Raw genomic sequence first — 26,190 nt, 5'->3', positions numbered from 1 at the left:
GGCTGGTTTAAGCTGCTTTTTTCCAGCAGGTCTTGAAATTATATCACATTTATATACCCAAGGGACTTGTGCCCCTAATGGCGTCCGTTATGTCACATTCTTTGATATTTTGTTCACGTGTCTGATTTGCTTGAAGGTATATTTACTTCAAAGGCAGAATGGAAATGCCAAACAGTATTTATGAAACAAAACTGTGGAATTGGATGGAGAGAAATGCTAAAAGTGAGTTAAGTAGCTATGTAATATCAGGATATGGCTTGGTTAAGTGTCTGGCCCATAAATGCACACAAGCTTTTAGATGGTGTGGTTCACTACGCCTCCCTTCACCCACCCCATTTCCTATTCTGCTGCCTTAGGGACATAACGCATGTCCCAAATCGACATCTCAGTGGAGATTTTGTTCATAGGGAAGACAGGTTCAGCTAAAATCTGCTTGTGCTATTGTGGTATCTTCTAATCCAGTTTACATCCTCCCTGAACCCTTTCATCTAAAATAGAAACATCCATCATAATGAGCCAAAAGAACCATACCATGGGAAGTGACAAACATTAAGTATCACCTTCATCTGCTCATAATGGAGGGTGCTTTTCATTTTTCATGAAGTTGATGACTCATCCTGGATCTAGTGCCAGTCCCTCTTTAACATGCTCTCAATTTAGCAACAGATTGTTTTGATGTGTAAGGTAATATTTTTAGATGCAAGGCTTAGCGTTTTACTTTACTGCACAGAGCTGAACATATCAGTTTGTGTGAGTGGGTGATGTAACAAGGTAGTACTGTTCAGTAAGACTTTATCATTCCAAAAGCTAAAATGAAATCTAAATGACAGGGTTTTTTTTTTTTGGATTGCATTTTTTTTAATTGTCACAAGCTTGAATGGGCGCTCTTGTGTTGGATTTTAAGTATAAGTGGTATAAATAATAACCAAAGTGTAAATTGTGATCGTTTGCAAATTCACTCTCTATTTTGTAAATGTTAGATCTTATTGTGAATGATTCAACTATGTATGTTTTTTAACCTTGTAATTTTTAATTAAAATGTCATACCTCCTGACTGATGACATATGCCAGACTTCTACAATCACTTAGTCAGGTTAAACCCCACCCCTTTCTTACAATTGACTGTTGATCTGTCGCTACTTTCATTTCATTGCGACTTTAAGTCCTAAACTTTTCAATTCCTCCATTTTCTGATCTCTATTGAAGAGAAGTGAAATATAGACAAATATTAATGACATTAATCTTAATGATTATAATCACACAAAACGTTGCCGTTACATAGTGGTTTTGCAGCTAAGCTGACTTAATAAGAGGCCTTAATATGATATGATTCGGGTTTTTGCTAATGCACATCTTATACTACACCCAGATAAATGCATAGACATTAAAGTAATATAATATTGATATTAGCTAAGTATCACGACAACAAGGTCATGGGTTTGATTATCAGGGAATGCATGAACTGATAAAAAATTATGAAAGCATCTGCAAAATGCTTTACTGAAAATATTGCATGCAAAACTGGAAAGCTCTTTCTTGATCTGGTAAGCTCTAATCTCATTGGCTAAATTTATACAACTTTTGGCAGTAAGTAACTTGTGGATGAGACGGCTATAGGATTCTGACTTTATGAACTAGATGTCCATTAATGTCCTTTTCTCTTTCCCACATAGAATTAGCTGCCGTGGAGGGTACATAACAGGAGAAGAAGTTGCTGCAGGATGAAAACATGGCTGCACCCCTTATTGCACCGCCAGGACCTGACAGCTTCAAATACTTTACCAGGGAATCTCTGTGTGAAATCGAGAAGCGCATTGAGGAGGAGAAAGCCAAGCCGCCTCCTAAGCCAGACACCAGCTACCGCGACGATGACGACGAGAACAAGCCCAAGCCTAACAGTGACCTGGAGACGGGCAAGAGTCTGCCCTTCATCTACGGGGACATCCCTCCTGGCATGGTGGCAACACCACTGGAAGATTTAGATCCCTTCTATGCTAATAAGAAAGTGAGTGCATCATCTTGTCTCTTCATGTGTCCTGCATTCACACATTACCTTATCTCACCTTGGATCATTCCAGAGTTGGAGATGCATTGCTGAGGATGTTTTTTTAACCTTTTTTAAGTCCACTAGTTATTTTTCTCATATGTATATATATATATATATATAAACGCCTGATGGTAATCATGCATGTTCCTTGTAGGATATACTTGATACATGATAACATGTTAACCATATGAAAATATGAAAAACTTCCTCCTGTAATCCACTACAGTGCTGAAGCATTTGTTTGTGGCTTGTGTATGTTGTAGATTGTCTGTGAGATGATGCTTTAAAGAGGTTTGAGGAGGAGGTCAGTTCAGTTTACAGTTCCAGCTGACAGACTTGTTTTAATTGTTCCAGCAGTAATCCTTTAGAAAAGAAAAGCCAAAAGAAACACTTCAGTGCATTTAAAGAACAGTGCACTGTTTTAGAACAGGGGCCCGTCCTTCGTACCTCGCCTTAATACATCTGAGATGATTTGAAAGATGCCAGATATTCTAATCGTGATAACTGATCTCTGGATAATTTGGTTCTTTAAACAAATTTGTGGATTTGATTCAAATATCTGGAATAAGTTGATTACTGGACGTTCTTGTGTTCATTGGAAAGGGCAGATATATCAATATAAATATATCAATTGAAACTAGCAATGCAGCGATTGGCTGGCAGAAATACAGCAACGTAATGACATCATATTAAAAAAGAACATCACACACCTAACGAAAATTTCGGATTTTGAATTTCTGGACCTTTATAAGGAAACAGCCAAGCGACCAAAATGATATAAAAGTTATAATCGATAAATGAATTGTGTGATGTTTGTTACATGATTCCCAATTATTTCCATTATTTCACGATTTCTAATATTTGTACAGGCTTTACATTTTTATTTCAATGTTGTAATGAGAAATTGATTTAATTTTACCTGTTCCGTGACAACATTAATTAAATTTTGACGGCACATCAGGACAGCATTTTTTTACGAAGTAATCTGCATCTCCTGCGCTGCATCAATCCACTCCCATAATAGCTGTCGCCATTTAAATTAATGCACGGCTCAGACTAACTGTACATTGTGTGTGTAAGACTTCAATCAAATTATTAAGTAATTTTCCCCTCACAAATAAATCTTGTCAATGAGTAAAACTGGCTGTGTATACATTATGATAAGCCTACACAACATGATAATATTATTTTCAAATTAATTGTTAAATTATTATTATTTATTGTCCCAGGTTCATTAAGTACTCCTGTAAGAAAGTAGCAGTCACTGGGACAGACTTTAAGCATCACCTTTGCTTAAAAAGATGCAATCTAATCCCGTTTACATGAAATCAGCCTGCTCCCGAGCAGGTTTGAGCTTTCGGACCTGTTGCTATGATAGCTACTCCAGGATGAGCTTTGAAGAACCTATCAATCCTGGGTCATGTCAAATCGTCAACAGTGAAATCCAGGTAATTGAGTAATCCACATACGACGAACGGGCCCCTGCTATTTAAGCAGTAGTACAACAGTAAGAGAGTTAGGTCATTTAAAGACCTTTAATGTTGTTGATTAGGAGAAATCTGTGTTTGGTACTCTTTAGTGTTGCTATATGTACATGAAAAGATCAAAAACTTATACTATTTTTCACATTTATTTTGGGGTCAGTAATTTTGAAATGGTTAATGCTCAACAAGGCTGCATTTATTTGATCAAAAATACAATACAAAAACAGTAATATTGTGACATTTTATTACAATTTGAAGTATTTATTCCTATTCTAATATATTTTAAAATTAAATGTATTCCTGTGCTGGCAAAGCTGGATTTTCAGCAGCCATTATTCCAGTTTTCAGTGTCACATGATCCTTCAGAAATCATTATGCTGATTTGGTGTTCATATTTTTGTGGAAACTTATTATATACGTGGAAACATATATCATATTTTTGTGAGGAATCCTGAAAAAAAAAAGTTCAAAAGAATGGCATTTATTTCAAATAGATTTTTTTTGGAACATTAACCTTCAGACGTTCAGATGTTCTTGCTTCCATTGAAGCTCAAGACATGCTTTGGAATCTTTTCAAATCATGCTAAAGGACATGATTATAATTGTCTATTACACAAACTTGTGGAGCTCATAGTTTGGATACATTTTAAAATGTTTTAATGTATTTTTCAATGAAACTTTTCACTCAAATATAATTTATGATGAAAAATGTATATATTATAAAAATGCAGCATTTTGTGCTCTAAGACTATTAAGCGGATGCACAGTTTCTTGGTGTTACTAGTCATAAAACGGTGCTTTGTTTTTGTTGCAAAGGAGCAATATCAGATGCAAGATAGCCCTCAAACAGATTTTCAGGAGTGAATTGTTGTTATGAGATGTAGCCTAAGGGAGGAAGATGAGGTCATCTTTTCTGTCTGAGTTGTAATGGAGCCCAACGGGTTCAGCCCTGTGTTCACATTTGGCTCGGTGCTAAGTGCAGTGGTGAGACTTCAGCAGGGTCTGCCACATCGGACTTTACTAAATAATGCAGACTCGTTTGTGTGGTAATGCCTGTTAATGTGTGCATGTGCTTAAGCATTACCCTGCCTCCCTCTCTTGCTTTCGCCCTCCGTCTCATTCCTCTGCCTCCCTCTCATGCAGCGTACACTGACTGTTATGTAACCGCCCGCTCCATGCACAGGAAGGAGATTTCAGTCTCCTGATGAAAACCTCATGGAGGAGCGTATGTGAAACAGACAGTCTAAGGAACTGAATTATGCTCAAAACCGAATACATTTTTATTGCAACACGTTAGACCTTTTTTCAGATGCATTTCTGGACCATGCTTTCATGCACATGCCATAGACGATCTATCCTGCCCTCTCAAGGATTTAATGGCTCTTTGATTTAGGGCTGCACGATTTGGGGAAAATGTCATATTGCGATTATTGAGGTCAATATTGCGATTGCGATATGCGATTGCGATATTATAAACAAATGGTTTCATGAGTCAACTTGCTTGATTCTAAAGCAAAATGCACACACAGATTAGTGATACTTCTGAAATGTGTATTTCTCAACTCAAACTAGCAACAACAACTAAATGATTGATAACATCTATAATGATCAATAAGCCATTGAGGTCTGGATAAAAATTAATCCACCCCCATTTAAAACATTAATTATAGCCATCCACCAGGAGTGATTCCACAATTGAAAGCTATCATTTTTTCAAAAACATTTATTAGGCTTCAAAAAATATAACAGCTTTTAATTTAAGTGAACTTAATAATACTCACATAAACCCATAAAAAAGTCTTATTTATCTGTGCCCTTCCTGTCAGGTAGGACATATACAGAATTTGAAGTTATCAAACAGTCTGCACTGCATATAAATTATAAATTATATATAGACTAATCCTTATTAAAGCTACACAAGTTCTTTAGTCAAGAGCAGTGAGTAATTTTCTTTTTTCTTTGATTAACTTTACTGACAGAAAGCTTTGGCTGCTGCCTGGCCCTTTAAGAGCAGCCGTTGTAGAGACACGCGCCTCATTCTCTCACAACTCTTTACGTCCATCATAAGACTGCTCTTATGTTATGAATGAAGATACTCGACAAACAACATTTTGGCATAATTGTGTGTGTTATTGTTCGTTCAAGCGGAAAGATAACTATTCCGGTCTGTGCATGCGCATGGGCGCGCGTCTTTCTGTGAGTCACAGTCGGACATTCACAGGCTGCGCGCTCTCTTTTGACTTGTCGCGCATTAATGGTTTGAACTTTAAAGGGGTCATAATGGTACATGCACTTTTACAAGTTGATTGTACTGAAATGTGTGTTGGCAGTGCCTGTACACAACCATCATAAAATGATAAAAATCCATCCAGTGTTTTTATTTTAATCTCCTTATATGTTTTCCCCTGTCTCAAATCAAGCCGTTCGACCGTGTGACGTCACACGCTCGGAAGCCCCTCCCACGATTGTTGATTGACAGCCGGGTTTCAACACAGACCCGCCCTCGCTCGTGAGCCAGCTGTCAATCATAGTCTGCGCGGACCGGCGCGGTCATTGTTGATATGCTGGAGCTGTCTATGAGCAGAATGGCGTCTAAGCGATTGTGGTGTTCTGTTCTTGGGTGTAATAACGAACACTGCAGTCATTTTTATGTTCCTAAATCCGAACCGCTGAAGACGCAGTGGCTGAGTTTGTTTTCGAAGGGAATATTCCCCACGAGCAACGTCAATGCTCTCATGTTTGCGCGAATCATTTCACACACCAGACTGCTTATAAACGAGGAGGGTCAGTATAAAGCTGGTTTTGCTAAGAAGCTGCTCCTGGACCGGTACCAAGTTTTCGTGTTCCTGCTGAACCTCCAAAATAACTGAAGTGAGTGAAACGTTTTATTAATCTTTAATATTTATATTAATCTTTGCAAATCGCTAGATGCACGCTTCACAATGAATGCGTCTAAGGTTTACACTCAGGGTACATTACGGCATGTTTTCTATGTACGACGTTCTCAATATAATTCATAATCCCACGTCTATAATGAACAACGCGTTATGGTTATTGTGTTACAAACGGTGTACACAGAACAGAGAGGCGGGGTGAGCAAAGCTCATTATCATTTAAAGTCATATACACTGAAACGGCGTGCTGAAAACAGAGCTGTTTTTGACCAGGTAAAATAAGTGTTTTCTTACAATACTAATGAGAATTTTTAATTAAAGTATATTACAAAGTTTTAATTTAGACTCTAAAGAATCATATTAGCTTGTACAAAAATGGCATTATATGACCCCTTTAAAGCATTCGCACGAATAAGAGCGGGATCATGTAACACTAGCCAAAAGATGACAAAAAATAACAGATGTTGCGTTAATTGCGTTAACAGCCCTAATTTGTTTATTTTACATAAAATCGCAGCATTCTGCGTCATATAATCGCATAGGCTTGACATCGCGATTACGATTGCGATATGATTAATCGTGCAGCACTACTTTGATTGTATGCTTTTTGATTAGATCTCACTGTCTCTCATTGTTTTTAGTTTCTACACGCTGGGCTTGACTTGCAGCCTGCAGCAGTAGTGAAACCTGATTCTTGAGGCTCAGGGCAGCTCTCTTCATAGTGGGAAACCAGCTGAGAAATGGGAGCTGGCAGCTTTTAAATCCAGACCTGTGACACTATCAGAAGCAATTAGCTTAGGAAGCTTTGCTACAGGAGCAGCTGATGAAGCCTGAGTCCTCCAGCACAGATGATAAAAGGAGATGGTTATATGTTGAAAACAAATCAGTTGTGAGACGGAGAGGCTTAACAGGATTTACCCAAGTTGGAAAAGTTTGGTCTCCAACATTGATTTATATTTATGCATTTAGCAAATTCTTTTATCCAGAGTGATTACAGTGCAATCAAGATATGCTCTACCAATTGAGCTTCAACATTCTAAACGGTGCTGTGTTGTATTTTAGGTTATTGTAAAGTCATTTAATTTTATGTTATTTCCTATTTTACTTTATTTTGTTTTATGTTCTTTTCTATTTAATTAGGGGTTCAAGCATGTTGCGCTGAAACCCTTATTGTAATTGTTAGAATTTCCAAGGATCAGCATTCTCCCCTAAAAGTGATTGGGCAGGTCGCGTGAAAAAGGATGCGGCGACTGGCCACTTGGTGGCGCTACAAAATGAAGAAAAAAAACCCCACTAAAACGGCTATAGCTACACAACAGACAGTCCGGTTGATTTGAAAACTGGCATGCGGTCCAAGGCGCCGCGACGATTGTCTACGAGGCAATGGCATGGCAAAAACATGGCAGCCGTTGGCCAATGAAGCTCGAGCGGCTGTCAGATAAGGTTAACAGAGGCCCATCGTAATGAAACTCGCTGGGCCTGTTTGACTAACAGCCCTAGAGGCCTGTGAGAAATTCAAAAGAAATCGGCCACCGGGTGGCGCTAACGAATTTTACGCCGCAGTAATCAGGCAGTGTTTCACACATATACACAATATGCATATCATTTGTTAGATCTCCTCACTCTGAACAACCTTGCCTCAAAAACCACTGCTGTCAATCAAATCATTCATTAAATGCTTGAGAATATAAAATAAAAAAACTACTTTTGTTCACTAGTCCTAGGTTTTTTGCTCAACCTCAATAAAACCACTGCAGTACAATTCTCTAGTCTAGACTATAGGTCAAGAATTATAATAAAAATGTTGAACTTAACTCTTTGGATAGCTACTGTATAACAGGGTCATTTACAAAATGGACATGGCAAAATATACTCAAAAGCCTATAAATCCTAAACGAAAACGATGAGCACATGCGACACATGATTCTTTTAATAAACTTTTATGAAGATAGGACCATAGGTGGCCCTATAACTGTTAAAAACTTTTAAAAAACATATATCTCTATAGTAAATTGCCTTTATTGGCTGTAAATGGTCTTTTATCTATATCACCATCCTGCACTTCATAGTCCAGTCCAGTAAGCGTCAGAAATACAACTCTTACGTTGTTGTTGTTTTTTTGGGGGATTTATTTATTATACCACTGCAGTACAATTCTCTAGTCTAGACTATAGGTCAAGAATTATAATAAAAATGTTGAACTTAACTCTTTGGATAGCTACTGTATAACAGGGTCATTTACAAAATGGACATGGCAAAATATACTCAAAAGCCTATAAATCCTAAACGAAAACGATGAGCACATGCGACATGATTCTTTTAATAAACTTTTATGAAGATAGGACCATAGGTGGCCCTATAACTGTTAAAAACTTTTAAAAAACATATATCTCTATAGTAAATTGCCTTTATTGGCTGTAAATGGTCTTTTCCATCACTGATGTAGGTGGTTACAGGCTTGATAAATGAAACATAATTCCTTTTTACGCATGTGCATAAAGGCCTTAAGCGCTTGAACCCCGATAATTCGCAGCTATATTTTAATTTTATTATTTTACCTGAGCTTAGCACTGTTACAGCACCTTTAATTAATCAGATTTTCTGATTTTAGATGTTTGAGATTTTACCAACATTCGTGTACACATTTCTGACTTCAGGTTTGGGCTCTGATGGTTTAAAAGGAATGTTGTTGATCCAGGAGCATGTCCTGCTTGAATAAAGGGTGTGCAAAGATGAGAATGGGGAGACAGAAGGAGAAAGAGGCAGAACACCACACTGGGTCATAAATCTTTAAAGGGACTCTATACAAAATGTGCCATGTAGGACCGCTTTTCCCTGTGATGGCGCGGCACTCGGAGTGGTCTTGGCTGGGCTGGTTGGGGGGCTGGGGAAGGCAGGGGGATGGACATTTTGAGTATAATGGCCGTCTCACTCCTCCCTCACATCTGTTCACAGCATCTACACTCTCCACATCAGGAAATACTCCTATTCTGATGCAGGCATCTCATTTATTTTTGTTGGTTTGGCCTTGTGATGTGACAAGCTTTTATTGATGTGGGAGATGCTGCATTATTAGCTCTGGAAGCTTCTCACTCTTTTCATTCGCCATTTGCTGCTCTGCTCATCACTCTCTTTACATTAGTCACCATCTCTGTCTGTTGTTTGTTTCTCCATTTTTCACCATGCTTCTCTCCTCTGCATGTGTCCTGCCATACGTCTGTTCTGCGCTTCATCTGGATCTTGTTTACATCACTTACACTTTCCTGGTCCCTTTGCATCACCCTGTAACATGATCTCTCTCTGTTTTTCTCCTTTTCCATGTTTGCCTCTCCCTGTTGTTTTTTTAAGCTTTAGTTGGAATATTAAAATAAATAAATGTAATTTAAAATTTGTAATAATAAATATAATAATATTTTTAAAGTTTTTAACTGAACATACTGTAGTGTCTAGTTAACAGCATTATTTTGGGAAAAAACACAAGCACTGTTAATGTTTGATTTTAGTCATTTACATTTACTTAAATATACATTTTTAACCACATATATATTGCAATTTCTTGTGATATATGTGATTAATATGGAACCGTGTAAAGTGGAGGTTTTTTTAATCAGGCATTAGCTATCCATCTTTCATCAACATACATTTTATTCATTTAATTTACATTTTATTCATTTTAGTGCTCGAATAATTGCATTTTATTTGACTTGTTCTCTAGACTAAAGAAGACTAATGATGACTGTGCTTTTTGAGCTTTGGATTTAAGATCTGTGGACACTATGAACGCTTTTAAAGGCAACTAAAAACCCACTTATTTAGCTTTTGTCTAATTTGTTCTGTATTACTGTATTTTTATCCGTTTGTCTGTTTTGAATGTCTGTCACTCTTATTTTGATTTCCTTTTTATATTTGAATGCAAAGCACTTTGCGACGTTTGCTCTAGAAAGGTGTTATAGAAATACAAATTGCTTAATTTCTTAGCCTTGTGAACCAATACTATTTTATAGTGCCTTTCCATCAGTATTGTTTTATTTACCAAGGGGTTTCATTCAGTGTCTGTGGTTGGGTCCAGTTTTACATATTTGTATTGCTTGTCCTCTCTCTTCTTCTTCTTCTTCTTCTTCTTCTTCTTCTTCTTTTTCTTTTTCTTTTTATATTTACGATTTGCTTTTAAATGTCTTTGTTTCCTCATTCGTTCTCCATCTTCCTCTCTTGCTCTCACTGCTTACTCATTCCTCTCTGGGCTGTCTTTCTCCTGCTCTTTTATCTTTCTTTTTCTGCTCCATTCTGGATTATGAAATTTTCAGTAGCTGTGCAGCCTGTCATGCATTAAAAAGAGGAAGCCTACATGCACATGTGCTATAGCCAGAGAATATTGAGAAAGGGTAAATGTATTTTTGTTCATAAATGCACCACTTCTGCATTATTTTTTCATCTCATGATGTTTCATATGTGACTACTGGTTTGGGCTACTGTTTTGAATGGATCTTGTCGTGTTGTCACAGGAGAAGATGCCGTTGATCCCCAATGTCTCACATACAGTTTGGGGTTGCTGAGCAGTGAGCAGATATATTTTTTTTTTTCTCAAAGCAGGTCTCAGTATGTAGTTTACATGGTGGCCTGATTCAGTCTGACCCAAATTTAGATCTAGCTCTTCTCCGTCTTTAGTTACATATACAAAGTGTTATTTACTGAGCTGTCCTTCTTTAACATTAATCATTATTGTGGACCAACAAACCAAATGAAATGAAATGACCCAAATTATGAACTTCGATAATTCTGCTCAAAATTCTTCTGAGGAGTTTCTACTCACGTTATGTTCAGCTTACATGTATGGTGCTGCATTGGTTGCATAGACTCGGCACTCTCTATGGTGCTGAAAAGGGTTTCTTAGTGTTCAACTGAACTCAAGCATGTAAAAAGAAGAACAGGGGTGCATCCCATCTCTGCAAATGCATGTGACCTCCCATGAAACTTTGATGGTAGCGAACATGTTTTATTTAAACAATTATGAGGTTATCTACTGAAAGGCTGATGAGCTTATGCTGACTCGTTCGCATTCTTAAGCATTCTCTGAAAAATGTTCATATGAATTCAAACTTTTCATATTCATTTAGAAGTGAGATATCCGGGTACAACTAGGGTTCATCTTTGGCATTATTAGAGACATTAATAGATATATTTTCTCCTATTTCAAATATAGAATATTTCATACAAGCATTTTGAACCTTAAGACAAAATATAAAAATATTTAATACATCAGGATTTTATGGACCATATAGCATGTTTTAGAATATATCTATATCACCATCCTGCACTTCATAGTCCAGTCCAGTAAGCGTCAGAAATACAACTCTTACGTTGTTGTTGTTTTTTTGGGGGATTTATTTATTGTTGGGTGAATTATTACTTCAAGCATCCTGCCACCTCATGCTTATGGACAAATCGCAGCCATGCTGTGTTGGACTAAATATCAGCACTTTCAGCTAATCAAATTCGAGAACTTGAGCTAACTGTTGTATAAACATTAAGTAATATTTTTTTTTTTACTTTATTGCACTCCAGAGACAATGTGGATGTTTTGCATGCAGTCTTGCAGATTTACTTACTACTTGCCAAAGAATGTAATTTAAATTATTTAGTAGTATATAAAGCAATATGTCTTCATTATGATGCCTTGTCGTCTATAAATAGATGCAGACTTTCAGTTCATGATTATTACTTCTGAAAGTCCAGTTGAATAAGTGATGATGTGTCTCAATGCTTGCAACTAATCTAGTGTTTTCTCTTTCTCTTTGTTATTCTGTCTTTTTCTCACTTATCTCTCTCTCTCTCTGGCTGTTTCTGTTTTTCATCTCCACAGACATTTATAGTCCTTAATAGAGGGAAAACAATCTTCCGCTTTAGTGCCACACCTGCCTTGTACATGATAAGCCCTTTTAATCTTGCTAGGCGAATAGCGATTAAAATTTTGATACATTCATATCCTTTTTCAGCTGTTTAAATGTATATATGATAAATACTGTATGTCTACACTGTCTTTCTCTACATCAAATATTTAATATGTCTGCTTATTGCTAGGGTGCATGGGATGACCAGGAATAACGCTAAGGATTTCAGACTAATGTTTTAGTTAAATGTAGGGTAGACAATTTCGGAGTGGCTAGCAATAGCAAGCTAGCTTTGAAAGCATTAGATCCCACCCTCCCTTCAGAACGATGAGCGCTCTCTCAAAAGCCATGCCTCATCCAAAACACATGAACGCACAGAGCAGAGTCTGCAAAGCAGCACGAGAGACAGCATTAAATGACCTCATGTCTCCAAGCACGTAACATTACAATAATAATTAACGTAAACAACTTACAGAGCTTGGACTTGTACCACCTGACTGCTGCAGATTCATTTCAGCATTGATGTTGACATAGAAACGCATAAACATATATCAAACATATACCACAAAGATTTGAACTCTAATGCTTTGCCCTGTTCACTGGAAACTATTTGACTAATTTAATTGTTAATGTGGTTGTTAACTGCCTATATAAATGACACAAATGAGCTTAAGAATCCCTGTTATTGTATTAGCATTAGCACTTCTTCTTTTTTTGCTGGTGATATAAAGTTAAACAACATTGTGAATACTGAAATTATGCTAATGTGTGTTCATTGTTATATGGTATACTTTATTAATGAAAAATATTAAACCATTAATATTTCTTTGTTAATTTTGTGACAAACAGATTATACAGCAATGGCCAAAAGTATTGGCAGTGACATGAATTTTGTGGTTTGCAAAGTTTGCTGCTTCAGTATTTGTAGATTATTTTTTCGCATGTTTCTAGTCTATACTGGAAAACAGTGATAAGCATTTCGTAAGTTTAAAGGCTTTGATTTAGAAAAACATGCAATGTATACAAAGTCAATATTTACAGTGATGACCCTTCTTCTTTATAACCTCTGCAATTTGCTCTGGCATGCTGGAAATCAGCTTCTGGTCCAAATCCTGACTGATGGCGATCCATTCTTGCCTTATTAGTGCTCGGAGTTGATCACAATTTGTGGGCTTCTGCTTGTCCACTCACCTTTTTAGGATTGACCACAGGTTCTCTATGGGATTAAGATCCGGAGAGTTGCATGGCCACGGATCCAAAATTTCAATGTAATGATCTCAGAGCCGCTTCATTATTACTCTTGCCTCATGACATGGTGCTCCATCATGCTGGAAAATGCACGGATCATCGCTGAATTGCTCCTGTATCATTTGGAGAAGTTTTTTTTATACCATTCTTTATTCAGGGCAGTGTTTCTGAGCAGAATTGTGAGAGAGTCCATACCCTTGGATGAAAAGCAACCCCACTCATGGATGGTCTCAGGATGCTTCACTTTTGGCACGACACTGGACTCATGGTAGCGTTCACCTTTTCTTCTCCGGACAATCAATTTTCCAGATGTCCCAAACAGTCAGAAGGGGGCTTCATCAGAGAGGATAACTTTGCACCGGTCTTCTTCTGTCCAATCCTTATACTTCCTGTAGAATTTCAGTCTGTCCTCCTTGGTGTTTTTCATGGAGAGAAGTGGCTTTTTTGCTGCTCTTCTTGACACCAGGCCGTTGTCCAAAAGTCTTCGCCTCACTGTGTGTGCAGATTCACTCACATCCACCTGCTACCAATTAGGGTTGTAACGTATGAGATTTTCATGGTATGATAAAAGTCTTTGCGATGTGATCACAGTGATCATGGCTTCATGATTTCACGGTATACGGTATTAAAAAATCAATTATTATTATTATCATCAGTTAAAATGACCATTAAATGAATGAAAACAGTTTTTTTGGTGAACAAATGCTTTATTATAACAAACTTGAAACCATTTGTTTTGTTTATTAAAATTTCAATAATAAAAAAACATGTCTAATCAATTATATTTAATGATTAATTATGGATTACATTTTGGCTAAGTGCTGTACCACAGAGATTTACTAAATTAAAACGGACAAATGGTATTCCTTAAATAATGTTTTAAAGAAATTGCGTTGTTGTTGTTATTTATTTATTTTTGAGAAGTACAATCTATTATACAGTAGTAATATATTTCTATCATAATTTTTACAATTTAAACCAAACTTTTATTTTGACAATGGTTTTTCTGAAATAAAATGATAAAATGCTCTTTAAGCGTTCTCAGAGCAGCTGTTCACGTCCTCGTATTGTGAGACGGCAGACACTGAAAACACCATGAGCGTCACGCGTACTTGAGTATAGAGGGAACGGCAGAGCTCATTCAGAAAGAGACACACAGAACAAGCAGATTATATATTTTTATAGCAGTCTTTTTGCGCTTTCCCATGACGCGATTTGATTTATTGTACAGCTCTACTTTCGATTTATTCATCCATCCATCCGTCCATCCATCCATCCATCAATCAGTCGATCAATCAAGCAGTCAAGTGGAAAGAAGTAGCTTATGCGCAGGTGAGATTATCCATTTGATTTTTTCCCCCCCAATACTGTAGATAAGCAAATGTGCACGATACTGTATGATAATCGTACGTGGTCATACCATGATATATACCGGTATACCGTTACAACCGTACTGCCAATATTGAGCAAGCTCTACACTAACGGTGGCATGATTCCGTAGCTGATCCTCAGTAGGAGACAGTCCTGGTGCTTGTTGGACACTCTGTGACGTCCTGAAGCCGCCTTCAGTGCAGTTGACCCTCTCCCCTTGAACTTCTTGATGAACCGGCAAATGGTTCTTTCAGGTCCAATATTCTTTGCAGCAATTTCCTTGCACGTGAGGCCATTTTGATGCAAAGCGATGATGGCTGGACATCTTTCTTTAGAGGTTTAGAGTTTTTGCAATTATTTAAAATACATCTGATCACTCCTGCACAATAATCTAAAAACAATGTGAACCAACACCACAAAAACTGAAGCAGTAAACTTTGCGAAGCACAACATTTATGTCACTGCCAGTACTTTTGGCCATGGCTGTACTTCTTATATAATGTTTATAAAAACATATAAAATAATGTCATAAGGCTAAAAAATATTTCAATGTAATTATTGTTAAGTCCTAGCAGTGCTTTACAACTACCCAAAATGCAAAAAATTTCTGTCTGTTTTGGCAATCTGTTATTGATGAATGTCCTGATGTTTATATTTACAAAGTAAAATGTTTGTTTTTTGTTCTGTGAAGTCTCAGAATTTCCTTAACTGATACCCACAGTCTTCAGCATGTTCATTATGTGTACGATTTTGACCAACTGTGTGTTCATGACTTTTAGTAATCCTCCCGAGTGGTCCAAACAAGTAGAGTAAGTATTGATCCTAACCACAGCATGCCTCAAAACAAGTTATTCACAACAACAACAACAAAATCATAAATCGACAGCTTGGTTGTGCATAATTTAGTTCCGGTTACTTAATTTAAAAATGTATCCCCACCTCCTGCTCTATCCCTCAGGTATACCTTCACTGGAATTTATACATTTGAATCGCTTACAAAAATCATTGCCCGTGGATTCTGTATAGATGGCTTCACATTCCTTAGAGATCCATGGAACTGGCTGGATTTCATGGTCATCTCAATGGCGTAAGTATTTGGTCACTTTTACATCTTATCACGCTTAAAACTCTAAAGCCGGGTGCGCACTGTATGATTTTGGGAAATTTTTGCAAATCCTAAAATATTCCTCTGATCCTAGGCCAAAATCTTTAGTGTTTTATCACTAATTTGATATGTTCACACAAAAAATACAGCCGAATAATGACCATTGTGATAAAATTTTACCTTCGATAAAATTCTGCCCACTGTCCTAACTTTTGGGGCACAGTCCTGCAGTGTGGCGTCTCCTACAACAACCGTCAAATCAAAAACCAATAGGAGCGCAGAACCTGATGATGCAATTAGTGCGACATCAACAAACCACCACCTGCTCCACACACATAATCTTCATTTAATTTCCTATTTCTTTTATAGACAAGTCATGATCAAAATTAAAGCTAGAGAGAGTTTTTGTTTGCTAGCCACCATTTCAATCCATCATCCCATCCGTCACCGAAGGTGTCACGGATTGACGATGTAAAACTCTAGATGGGTATTGCGTGTGTCCTTTTTTTTAACGAATCTTGACTGCCGTACAGTCTGACATTAAAGACAACTGAGATCCCACAGTGTGACTTGGCTTACAGCGGGGCTCATGTTCGTACAGTCTGACAATCGTAAAGGACTTTTATAAATTGTACAGTGTGCACCCGGCTTAAGATCACTAGTGAAAATGATTTTCTTTTTCTATTCAACAATTTACTTTTTTCAAATTTAAATGTGGTCTCAGACTTTTGGAATCCACTATAAGTGTCCCCTTTTATTAATTCTATTACAAGATGCTGATTCTAGAATATACTTTCATATGATTCTTTAAACAAATGATTGATATAATTCAGAACAACCGTCAGTTTAGTTACAGTATGTAATTTTGTAACTATGAACCTTGTCTGATTTTTTGAGCTATAATTTGGTTAATAGCAAAGAATAATAAAAATAAGTCATTTAACTAGTCAGGACACTTGCTCAACACTTGCTTAAAACATTTTTTAAATTATGGATGCTGAAAATATTTATTAATAAGCTGTTTGTAAATTGAGCTCTTACTGTATGTGGGGGACACAGACAACACATTTTCAGTGTTATATTCGGTCTCTAACCATATGAACGTTTTAGATAGCATCTTTATGGATGTGGCAACTCTGCTTATTGTTAAGTTCACTGCTCTGCATTTGTCCTTGTCCTCATCTCTCTGCTGTGCTGTGATTATACCTGGTTCTTGCACGGAATCCAGAAAACTCACTCTGTTCCTCCTTTCTGAGAATTTTCATTGTTCAGATGTTCCAAAAGATCAGTGATTAGAGCCATTCACCATCAACATGACTCCCAGCAGCTAGGGGTGGGCGAAATGACCAATATCTGATATCACAATATGAGTACTTTTATTTCATGAGAACGATATACATCACAATACAGTTATCTCATCACCACTTTCAATATCACAAAATACTAGCCTAATTAACAAGTAAAACAAACTCTCAAGATCACTGAAGACAATTAAACAGTCAGTGATAAGGGACAAAGAAACGAATTACAAGAAACAAGACAAAAACTACAATAGACCTGCCTGAAAAACTTCAAGCACTAGAAAGGCCTATAGAAAAAGGCTACTACATAAATTGAAGTAAGGCCTAAAAACGCACTCAAATGATAAGCTTTAGTGATGGCGCAGAATGGCAACGTCACATGAGCATAACCGCGATAGAAACAATAGTCCAAAATCTCTAGCGGTTGACAGATTTCTACCAGTTAATCATGTCTATATCGGTATATGGCCCACCCCTACCAGCAGCCCACACAGAGAACTTTTTTCACTCACTGACTCTTTCTGCCTTCCTAGTTCTCATTCTCCATTTTCATTTTATCTGTTTTTATTGGATCTCATTTTTTTATACAAATAGCAGACAATTTCATTTGAGATATATTGTATATCCTATAATAATATTACCATATGAGCATAATTGTTTATGCAAGCTATTAGGGGTGGGAAACGATCAGGTTTGTGTTGTTACACCAAATATCTACAATGCATTGCAATGTCTTTCTCTTTTTCTTTTAGACTGAAGAAGGAAAAACTAAATATTTGACATGCAAGCACTAATTTGTACTATGTGACGTAATATTTATTATTATTATTAAAATCACAGTTATTCCGTGTTCTATCTGAAAGACATCACTAATGTAATCTACTATTGCCATAGTATGTTTACTTTCCTCCAAAAAAAATCTAATTCATTGTATTATTTAACATAATAATAATAATACAAACTTTTTTAAATTCTGCATCTATTTAAATGAAATTATAAATAAAAAATTTCAGCATTTCTATTTTGAATTTGTGACTACACTATATTTCCCCCCACCTCTAAAAGCTATTTAACCTTTTAAGAAACAGATCATCTTAATCTGCATATGGAAGTCATCAAGTACTAAGTCATGACCATGTCTCCATGTAACTTTGATCTGATCATTGCAGGTATGTAACAGAGTTTGTAAACCTAGGCAATGTCTCAGCTCTGCGCACGTTCAGAGTTCTGAGGGCATTGAAAACTATTTCTGTAATCCCAGGTAAGAGAGTGTGTGAGAGCGGGAGGGGTCGGGTCGGTGTTAGGTGTACGTGTGTGTATTTTGGTTTTCTTTTCCTTCCTTTCCCCCCCGTAGTGGACAGGCTCTGTGAGTGACGTACCTCCTGGTGGTTCGTTGGCGTGGTGGTGTTCTTGGTGTGGTTGTGGTTGTCATTGGTGTCTGTGTGTGATCCTCCCTTATTTCAGATATGTAACAGAGTTTGTGGACCTGGGGAATGTATCTGCGCTGAGAACATTCAGGGTTCTCCGAGCATTGAAAACTATCTCTGTCATTCCAGGTGAGATGCAGTTTTGACGCTGAGGTTAACTTTCAGTATGACCCCCTATAACTATTCGATTTGAAATCTTTTTTGTTGGACTTCTCTCTCATTATTTTTTAGCGGAAATTAATTTGGAGAAGACCATTTAATTTGCTTTTTTTTACTATCTCCAAAATCATCAAAAATGGTACTTATACATTTTTGATAGGCTTTGCAGTCTACTATCAATCTCCAGAGTCCTTTAGTTTCTACAGCCTTTTTGTCCCAGAGCAGATTAGAGCGATTTAGAGAGCTTTAGTGACCAAACCTCTGTAACCTCTTTCATGTAGGCATTAAACATATCTGTGAACAAACCCTGAACAGGGTTGAACTCAAGCCACTATATTACTTGTAGGTTTGTTGTTAAGATGTTGCTAAACACTAAAGCAGATCTCTGAGTTACATAAGGCTCTATTTTATTGCAGATTTTAACAGTAAAGACTTTAGATAAAGTGATGTTTCAGTCTAAAGGAGAACCTAGGGGTACACTGTCTAAAACAGAGTTGGAACAGTAGCCTCAAAAAAAACCAAACTGCGAAGGTATGAATGCATTAATTTAGCTGTTTAATGTATCATGATACAAATATAACTTTTCAAACTAGCCCCTGGCCTCAGAGCACTAGAGTAGATATTTTTAACAAGCTATGTTTTGTTCCCCAAGATGAAAATTGAATAGCTCTCAGTGAGTTCCCAAAGAACATACTTGTTACTTATTTATGAAGACTGCCAAGCCTAGTTTGTGGACATATTTTATGCTGCATGATGCTTTGGAAGTCACTTGCTTTTATAGTATTAGCCTACTAAGTGCTTGGCTGCCTTTTATTTATTTATTTTGTAATATTCATTTTTGTTCACTTTTTTTCCTTTATTTTGTATGAAACTCACAAATTGCACCTGGAAGTGAAAAAAGAAGCATAGTGCAGATGGTCAAGGGAGATTTTTTTTTTCTTCTTTGTCTGTTTAAGAGGAGGGAATTTTTTATTTTCTTCAGTGGCCTTGCAAAAATGCCAGACCTTTAGCTTAACGTCTTGACACATTAGCATCATATGCAGTCATTTTCAGTGAAATAACAGATTGTTGATTTATTTAGCTGACTAGATTTTACTGCAAGTCATATTTATCATTTCGATGTTATTTTCAGTAAGGCCTAAGCCTACTCATCAAATCCCTGAGCCCTGGGAGATTTTTTTAGTTTTGTTGGGGTTTATGGGCAAGAGGATTGTAGCATATCAATACTAAACTTCAGCATTACATTTGAGATCCTACTGTCTTGAAGATAGAGCAGTTCTTTTGAATTTGGGAGGGGTCAGTGCAGTTCTCATAATGTTTAGTTCAGCATGTCTGGTGGAGCCCTGGAAGATTTTAACACTGGACTTGTTTCTGTTCAGTCTTTGAGCTGAAATGACCTGCATGTAATCTTCACCCCCTTAGTCCCTGCCTGCTTTATTCTCCCTATGTCATTGCCCTCTGGTTGTGCTGAAGTATTTATAGACAAATGGATGTCAGGTTTTTCTGTTTCTGGGAGCCCTCCCTTGAACGATGAAAGTTCTTCTTTTTTGAAATGCCGTAATTCAAAAAAAAGTTTCAGGACTGATTTTTGCATGCCCTGAAATAATATATTATATTTTGTAGGCATTTATTAAAACCAAGTTTAAGAAGAATAGTAAATAATTATTTTGAATAGACCAAAAGATGGGATGGCTCCCAAGCAGTATCTGTGTACATAAACTTAGTGTATTTTGTGGTGCGGTTATTTATATGTTGTCATAATCAATTAAAATAAGGATTCAAGGCATGATTTAATATAGAAAAATAAATAAAGAACAATTAAAAATATTTTAATTTATGCGGAAGTGCATCCTTAAGCATCTGGATCAGTGGTTCTCAACTGATTTTGCTTCTGGAGCCAGATTTTACATTTACAATCAGATCAAATTGATTTCATACTGTTGGCAGTCAGCAATTTATCACACAAAACACATTAGGCCAAAACTCTGTTTATGATAAAAGCATGCCAAGCATTATGTATATGTTGCCATCTGTCTTAATTTGCTAATTTCTACAAAATGACTGATGATGTTTAAATTTAATTGGATGTTTAGCTTTCGATATCAACAACAATACTGTATATTTAGAGTGTGTGTGTGTGTGTAGGTGTAAAACGGTTCCAGTGCTGATACTGGGGAAATAATCGCACAGATGGAAAAGGCCCTTAAAAATCTTAACTAAAATATTCTATTGTCCTATAATACTGCAATTCTGACAATGGTCTGTGCTTTCTGGCCATTTATTCTTTTTTTTATTTAATAAATAAATAAATTAAGAAATCTATTACATAATTTTCTATAGGGTTAAAATGTAGCATTGTTCCATGCAATCAGGACATACCAGTTGAGAACCACAGATAAGACAAATATATGTGTATAAGACATTCAAATCAGAAACATCAACATGGCCTCACATCAAAAAAAAAAAAAAAAAAAAGTAAATTCCTCTCATCATGCCTTGAAGACTCCTTTCATACACTTCTGGGATTTGAGCACACATGCAACTGTCTGTGCCTCTGTGTGTGTGTGTGTGTGTGTGTGTTTGTGTGCATATTTGTGCGTGTATGTGTGTGCATATTCAATATCTCATAGGTCTGAAGACCATCGTTGGCGCTTTGATCCAGTCTGTGAAGAAGCTGTCAGATGTGATGATCCTCACCGTGTTCTGCCTCAGTGTCTTTGCCCTCATTGGTCTGCAGCTCTTCATGGGAAATCTGCGGCAAAAGTGTGTCATCTGGCCCATTAACATCACAGACATGTTCCCCGATACCAATGGCAGCAATGCATTCAACTGGGATGTCTACATCATGAATGAGAGTGAGCTTCTGTTTAGTTTGTCACACACAAATTACAAAATTGGTTAGGAATGCACAGTGTATTGGTTTCAGCCAATAGTAGATTACTTTTACAATCGTCCAACACTGATAATTTAATAACTGTTAAAATGTTTTTTGTTTTTTTTTGGCAAATCACAAAATGAATTTCCATGTACATTATACTGTTGGGATGCCTATGTTCACTTTTAGCATTTAAAACAATTGATTTTAGTTTTTAGTCTTTTAATTTTTTAATTTATAAAAAAGTAGTATACAATTTTAATTTCAGCCATTTATCACTTTTCTGCCTTATCAGTATTGGCCAAGATTGTATTGTCTTGATCAAAATTACGAAATGGTTTAGTTAACCGATTCTACATCTCTGTTTGTCATTAGAAAATTTCTACTTCCTGCCAGACCAGTTGGATGCTCTTCTATGTGGAAACAGCTCTGATTCAGGGTGAGTGTTTGGTTCCAAACATGGTTCCAAAACTTTAAATCATACAACATAGACATTTAGAAAACATAAACTACACTTCTTTATTAAAAAAGACAAAACACGAAGAAGCTGCAGTTGAAGGCAGACGCCTTTGTGCATTCATATGTTTAAATAACATCAAGAATAGCAGAAGTAATTCACTGAGATTCTTCTTCGACAAACGTTGTATGCTAATCCATAGAATGGTCATTATGGGTTGTGTGCACTTTTTTGCCTCAGTCGCTGTCCTGAAGGCTACACATGTATGAAGGCTGGTCGCAATCCAAATTATGACTACACCAGCTTTGACAGTTTTGGCTGGGCTTTCCTGGCTCTCTTCCGCCTCATGACGCAGGACTTTTGGGAGAACTTGTACCAGCTGGTAAGGGCGTAGTCTATTTTCTTTCCCTCTTTCATCCCTTTTAGCCCCATTTAAATACCTTTTTCCCTGAATATCCTTATTTTGCTACTAACCAAATGATTATTTCCTATATCAAATGTTATATATTTTATCTTCATAGAAGAATCTACTTTGAAAACAAAAATAAACAAAATTGTAGTACATGTATATTTAGTCTCTATGTAAATGAAATTAAAATTGCTCAATTTTGCTTTTGCAACTTTACACAATTAAACAGTCAGTTGAATTTAAATATTTGCATTTAGCATTGTAAATTAAATAAACTCAGGCTTGAGTTATTCTCATGCATTTTACACTTGATACTACATTTGTAAACAACAGGAAACAATATACGATTATCAATTATGAGGATGGGTTTCTCTGAATCCAGTTTAATATGCTTTGTTAACCATACCTTTAATTCATGCATGGAGGAGTGCCACAATATTTATGCTGCTGCAGACAGCCCTCGTTCTGTAGGATGTCCTCAAACATACTGAACCCTCTGGGATCAGGAACAGTAATGGACAGCTAGAAAGACTAAATAGTAGAATGCTAAATAAATCCTGAGCTCTAGTTCATTCTTCAATAAATTCAAGCATAGGTATCTAAACCCCAGTCTTTCATCTCAGCTTCCCTAAAATCTGTGATAAACTCACCTGTCTTTGCTGTAGTGAGGCTGATGTTATTTCATTAAGAATCTTCCCCATACTAATTAAAATCTAAAATCTTTGGAGCTTTTTACAATACATATTGTCCTTGGATCTAGTCAGAAAGAAAAAGTTATAGATGCCGTAGGGTGGCTATATACACTCACCTAAAGGATTATTAGGAACACCTGTTCAATTTCTCATTAATGCAATTATCTAATCAACCAATCACATGGCAGTTGCTTCAATGCATTTAGGGGTGTGGTCCTGGTCAAGACAATCTACTGGACTCCAAACTGAATGTCAGAATGGGAAAGAAAAATGATTTAAGCAATTTTGAGCGTGGCATGGTTGTTGGTGCCAGACGGGCCGGTCTGAGTATTTCACAATCTGCTCAGTTACTGGGATTTTCACACACAACCATTTCTAGGGTTTACAAAGAATGGTGTGAAAAGGGAAAAACATCCAGTATGCGGCAGTCCTGTGGGCGAAAATGCCTTGTTGATGCCAGAGGTCAGAGGAGAATGGGCCGACTGATTTAAGCTGATAGAAGAGCAACTTTGACTGAAATAACCACTCATTACAACCGAGGTATGCAGCAAAGCATTTGTGAAGCCACAACATGCACAACCTTGAGGCGGATGGGCTACAACAGCAGAAGACCCCACCGGGTACCACTCATCTCCACTACAAATAGGAAAAAGAGGCTACAATTTGCAAGAGCTCACCAAAATTGGACAGTTGAAGACTGGAAAAATGTTGCCTGGTCTGATGAGTCTCGATTTCTGTTGAGACATTCAGATGGTAGAGTCAGAATTTGGCGTAAACAGAATGAGAACATGGATCCATCATGCCTTGTTACCACTGTGCAGGCTGGTGGTGGTGGTGTAATGGTGTGGGGGATGTTTTCTTGGCACACTTTAGGCCCCTTAGTACCAATTGGGCATCGTTTAAATGCCACGGCCTACCTGAGCATTGTTTCTGACCATGTCCATCCCTTTATGGCCACCATGTACCCATCCTCTGATGGCTACTTCCAGCAGGATAATGCTTCATGTCACAAAGCTCGAATCATTTCAAATTGGTTTCTTGAACATGACAATGAGTTCACTGTACTAAAATGGCCCCCACAGTCACCAGATCTCAACCCAATAGAGCATCTTTGGGATGCGGTGGAACGGGAGCTTCGTGCCCTGGATGTGCATCCCAAAAATCTCCATCAACTGCAAGATGCTATCCTATCAATATGGACCAACATTTCTAAAGAATGCTTTCAGCACCTTGTTGAATCAATGTCACGTAGAATTAAGGCAGTTCTGAAGGCGAAAGGGGGTCAAATACAATATTAGTATGGTGTTCCTAATAATCCTTTAGGTGAGTGTGTATATATATATATACACTTACCGGCCACTTTATTAGGTACCCCATGCTAGTAACAGGTTGGACCCCCTTTTGCCTTCAGAACTGCCTCAATTCTTCGTGGCATAGATTCAACAAGGTGCTGGAAGCATTCCTCAGGGAGTTTGGTCCATATTGACATGATGGCATCACACAGTTGCCGCAGATTTGTCGGCTGCACATCCATGATGCGAATCTCCCGTTCCACCACATCCCAAAGATGCTCTATTGGGTTGAGATCTGGTGACTGTGGAGGCCATTTTAGTACAGTGAACTCATTGTCATGTTCAAGAAACCAATTTGAAATGATTAGAGCTTTGTGACATGGTGGAAGTAGCCATCAGAGGATGGGTACATGGTGGCCATAAAGGGATGGACATGGTCAGAAACAATGCTCAGGTAGGCCGTGGCATTTAAACGATGCCCAATTGGCACTAAGGGGCCTAAAGTGTGCCAGGAAAACATCCCCCACACCATTACACCACCACCACCAGCCTGCACAGTGGTAACAAGGCATGATGGTTCCATGTTCTCATTCTGTTTACGCCAAATTCTGACTCTAACATCTGAATGTCTCAACAGAAATCGAGACTCATCAGACCAGGCAACATTTTTCCAGTCTTCAACTGTCCAATTTTGGTGAGCTCTTGCAAATTGTAGCCTCTGTTTCCTATTTGTAGTGGAGATGAGTGGTACCCGGTGGAGTCTTCTGCTGTTGTAGCCCATCCGCCTCAAGGTTGTGCGTGTTGTGGCTTCACAAATGCTTTGCTGCATACCTCGGTTGTAACGAGTGGTTATTTCAGTCACTGTTGCCCTTCTATCAGCTCGAACCAGTCTGGCCATTCTCCTCTGACCTCTGGCATCAACAAGGCATTTCCGCCCACAGAACTGCCGCTCACTGGATGTTTTTTCTTTTTCGGACCATTCTCTGTAAACCCTAGAGATGGTTGTGCGTGAAAATCCCAGTAGATTAGCAGTTTCTGAAATACTCAGACCAGCCCTTCTGGCACCAACAATCATGCCACGTTCAAAGTCACTCAAATCAACTTTCTTCCCCATACTGATGCTCGGTTTGAACTGCAGGAGATTGTCTTGACCATGTCTACATGCCTAAATGCACTGAGTTGCCGCCATGTGATTGGCTGCTTAGAAATTAAGTGTTAACGAGCAGTTGGACAGGTGTACCTAATAAAGTGGCCGGTGAGTGTATAAATATATATATATGTATATATATATATATATATAAACAGATTCCACATTGTTCCCTATAAACAGACACAATTTTAATATTTATGTTATTCTGTTTAAGGAATATGACAATGTATATAATTTTATAATTATATAATTATTAAATAAAAATGAATTATAATATAGTTATATTATATAAATTTGTATTAAATTCAGTACATTGAATAAAATGTCATTATTGTCTCTTAACAAGTAGTTTTAATACTCACAATGAACTGAATGTTATACACCCCGTATT

The 26,190-nt window shown here is 37.3% G+C and overlaps 1 protein-coding gene across 5 annotated transcripts in view; it reads left to right on the top strand.

Moving 5' to 3' along the window:
* The window catches only part of scn8aa (sodium channel, voltage gated, type VIII, alpha subunit a), a 61,551-nt gene that overhangs the window by 2,063 nt on the left and 33,298 nt on the right, over positions 1-26,190 (top strand). For 2 of the 5 annotated variants that reach the window (XM_056238710.1, XM_056238708.1), the window contains exons 1-6: positions 15,648-15,741; positions 15,891-16,019; positions 18,803-18,894; positions 21,555-21,779; positions 22,175-22,238; positions 22,497-22,638. In XM_056238710.1, the coding sequence (XP_056094685.1) occupies positions 15,662-15,741; positions 15,891-16,019; positions 18,803-18,894; positions 21,555-21,779; positions 22,175-22,238; positions 22,497-22,638 (732 nt within the window). In that variant the 5' untranslated portion in view covers positions 15,648-15,661. Of the gene's footprint in view, positions 1-1,673; positions 2,006-12,285; positions 12,405-15,647; positions 15,742-15,890; positions 16,020-18,507; positions 18,600-18,802; positions 18,895-21,554; positions 21,780-22,174; positions 22,239-22,496; positions 22,639-26,190 lie in introns of those variants that run through there. The other 3 variants (XM_056238711.1, XM_056238709.1, XM_056238712.1) reach the window with 2 other exon arrangements.

Source organism: Rhinichthys klamathensis, unplaced genomic scaffold (genome assembly GCF_029890125.1).
Source record: "Rhinichthys klamathensis goyatoka isolate OS25496 unplaced genomic scaffold, OSU_Roscu_1.1 h1tg000020l_1, whole genome shotgun sequence".
In the NCBI taxonomy this organism is placed as follows: domain Eukaryota; kingdom Metazoa; phylum Chordata; class Actinopteri; order Cypriniformes; family Leuciscidae; genus Rhinichthys; species Rhinichthys klamathensis.
This window is presented reverse-complemented; position numbering and strand designations above follow the sequence as displayed.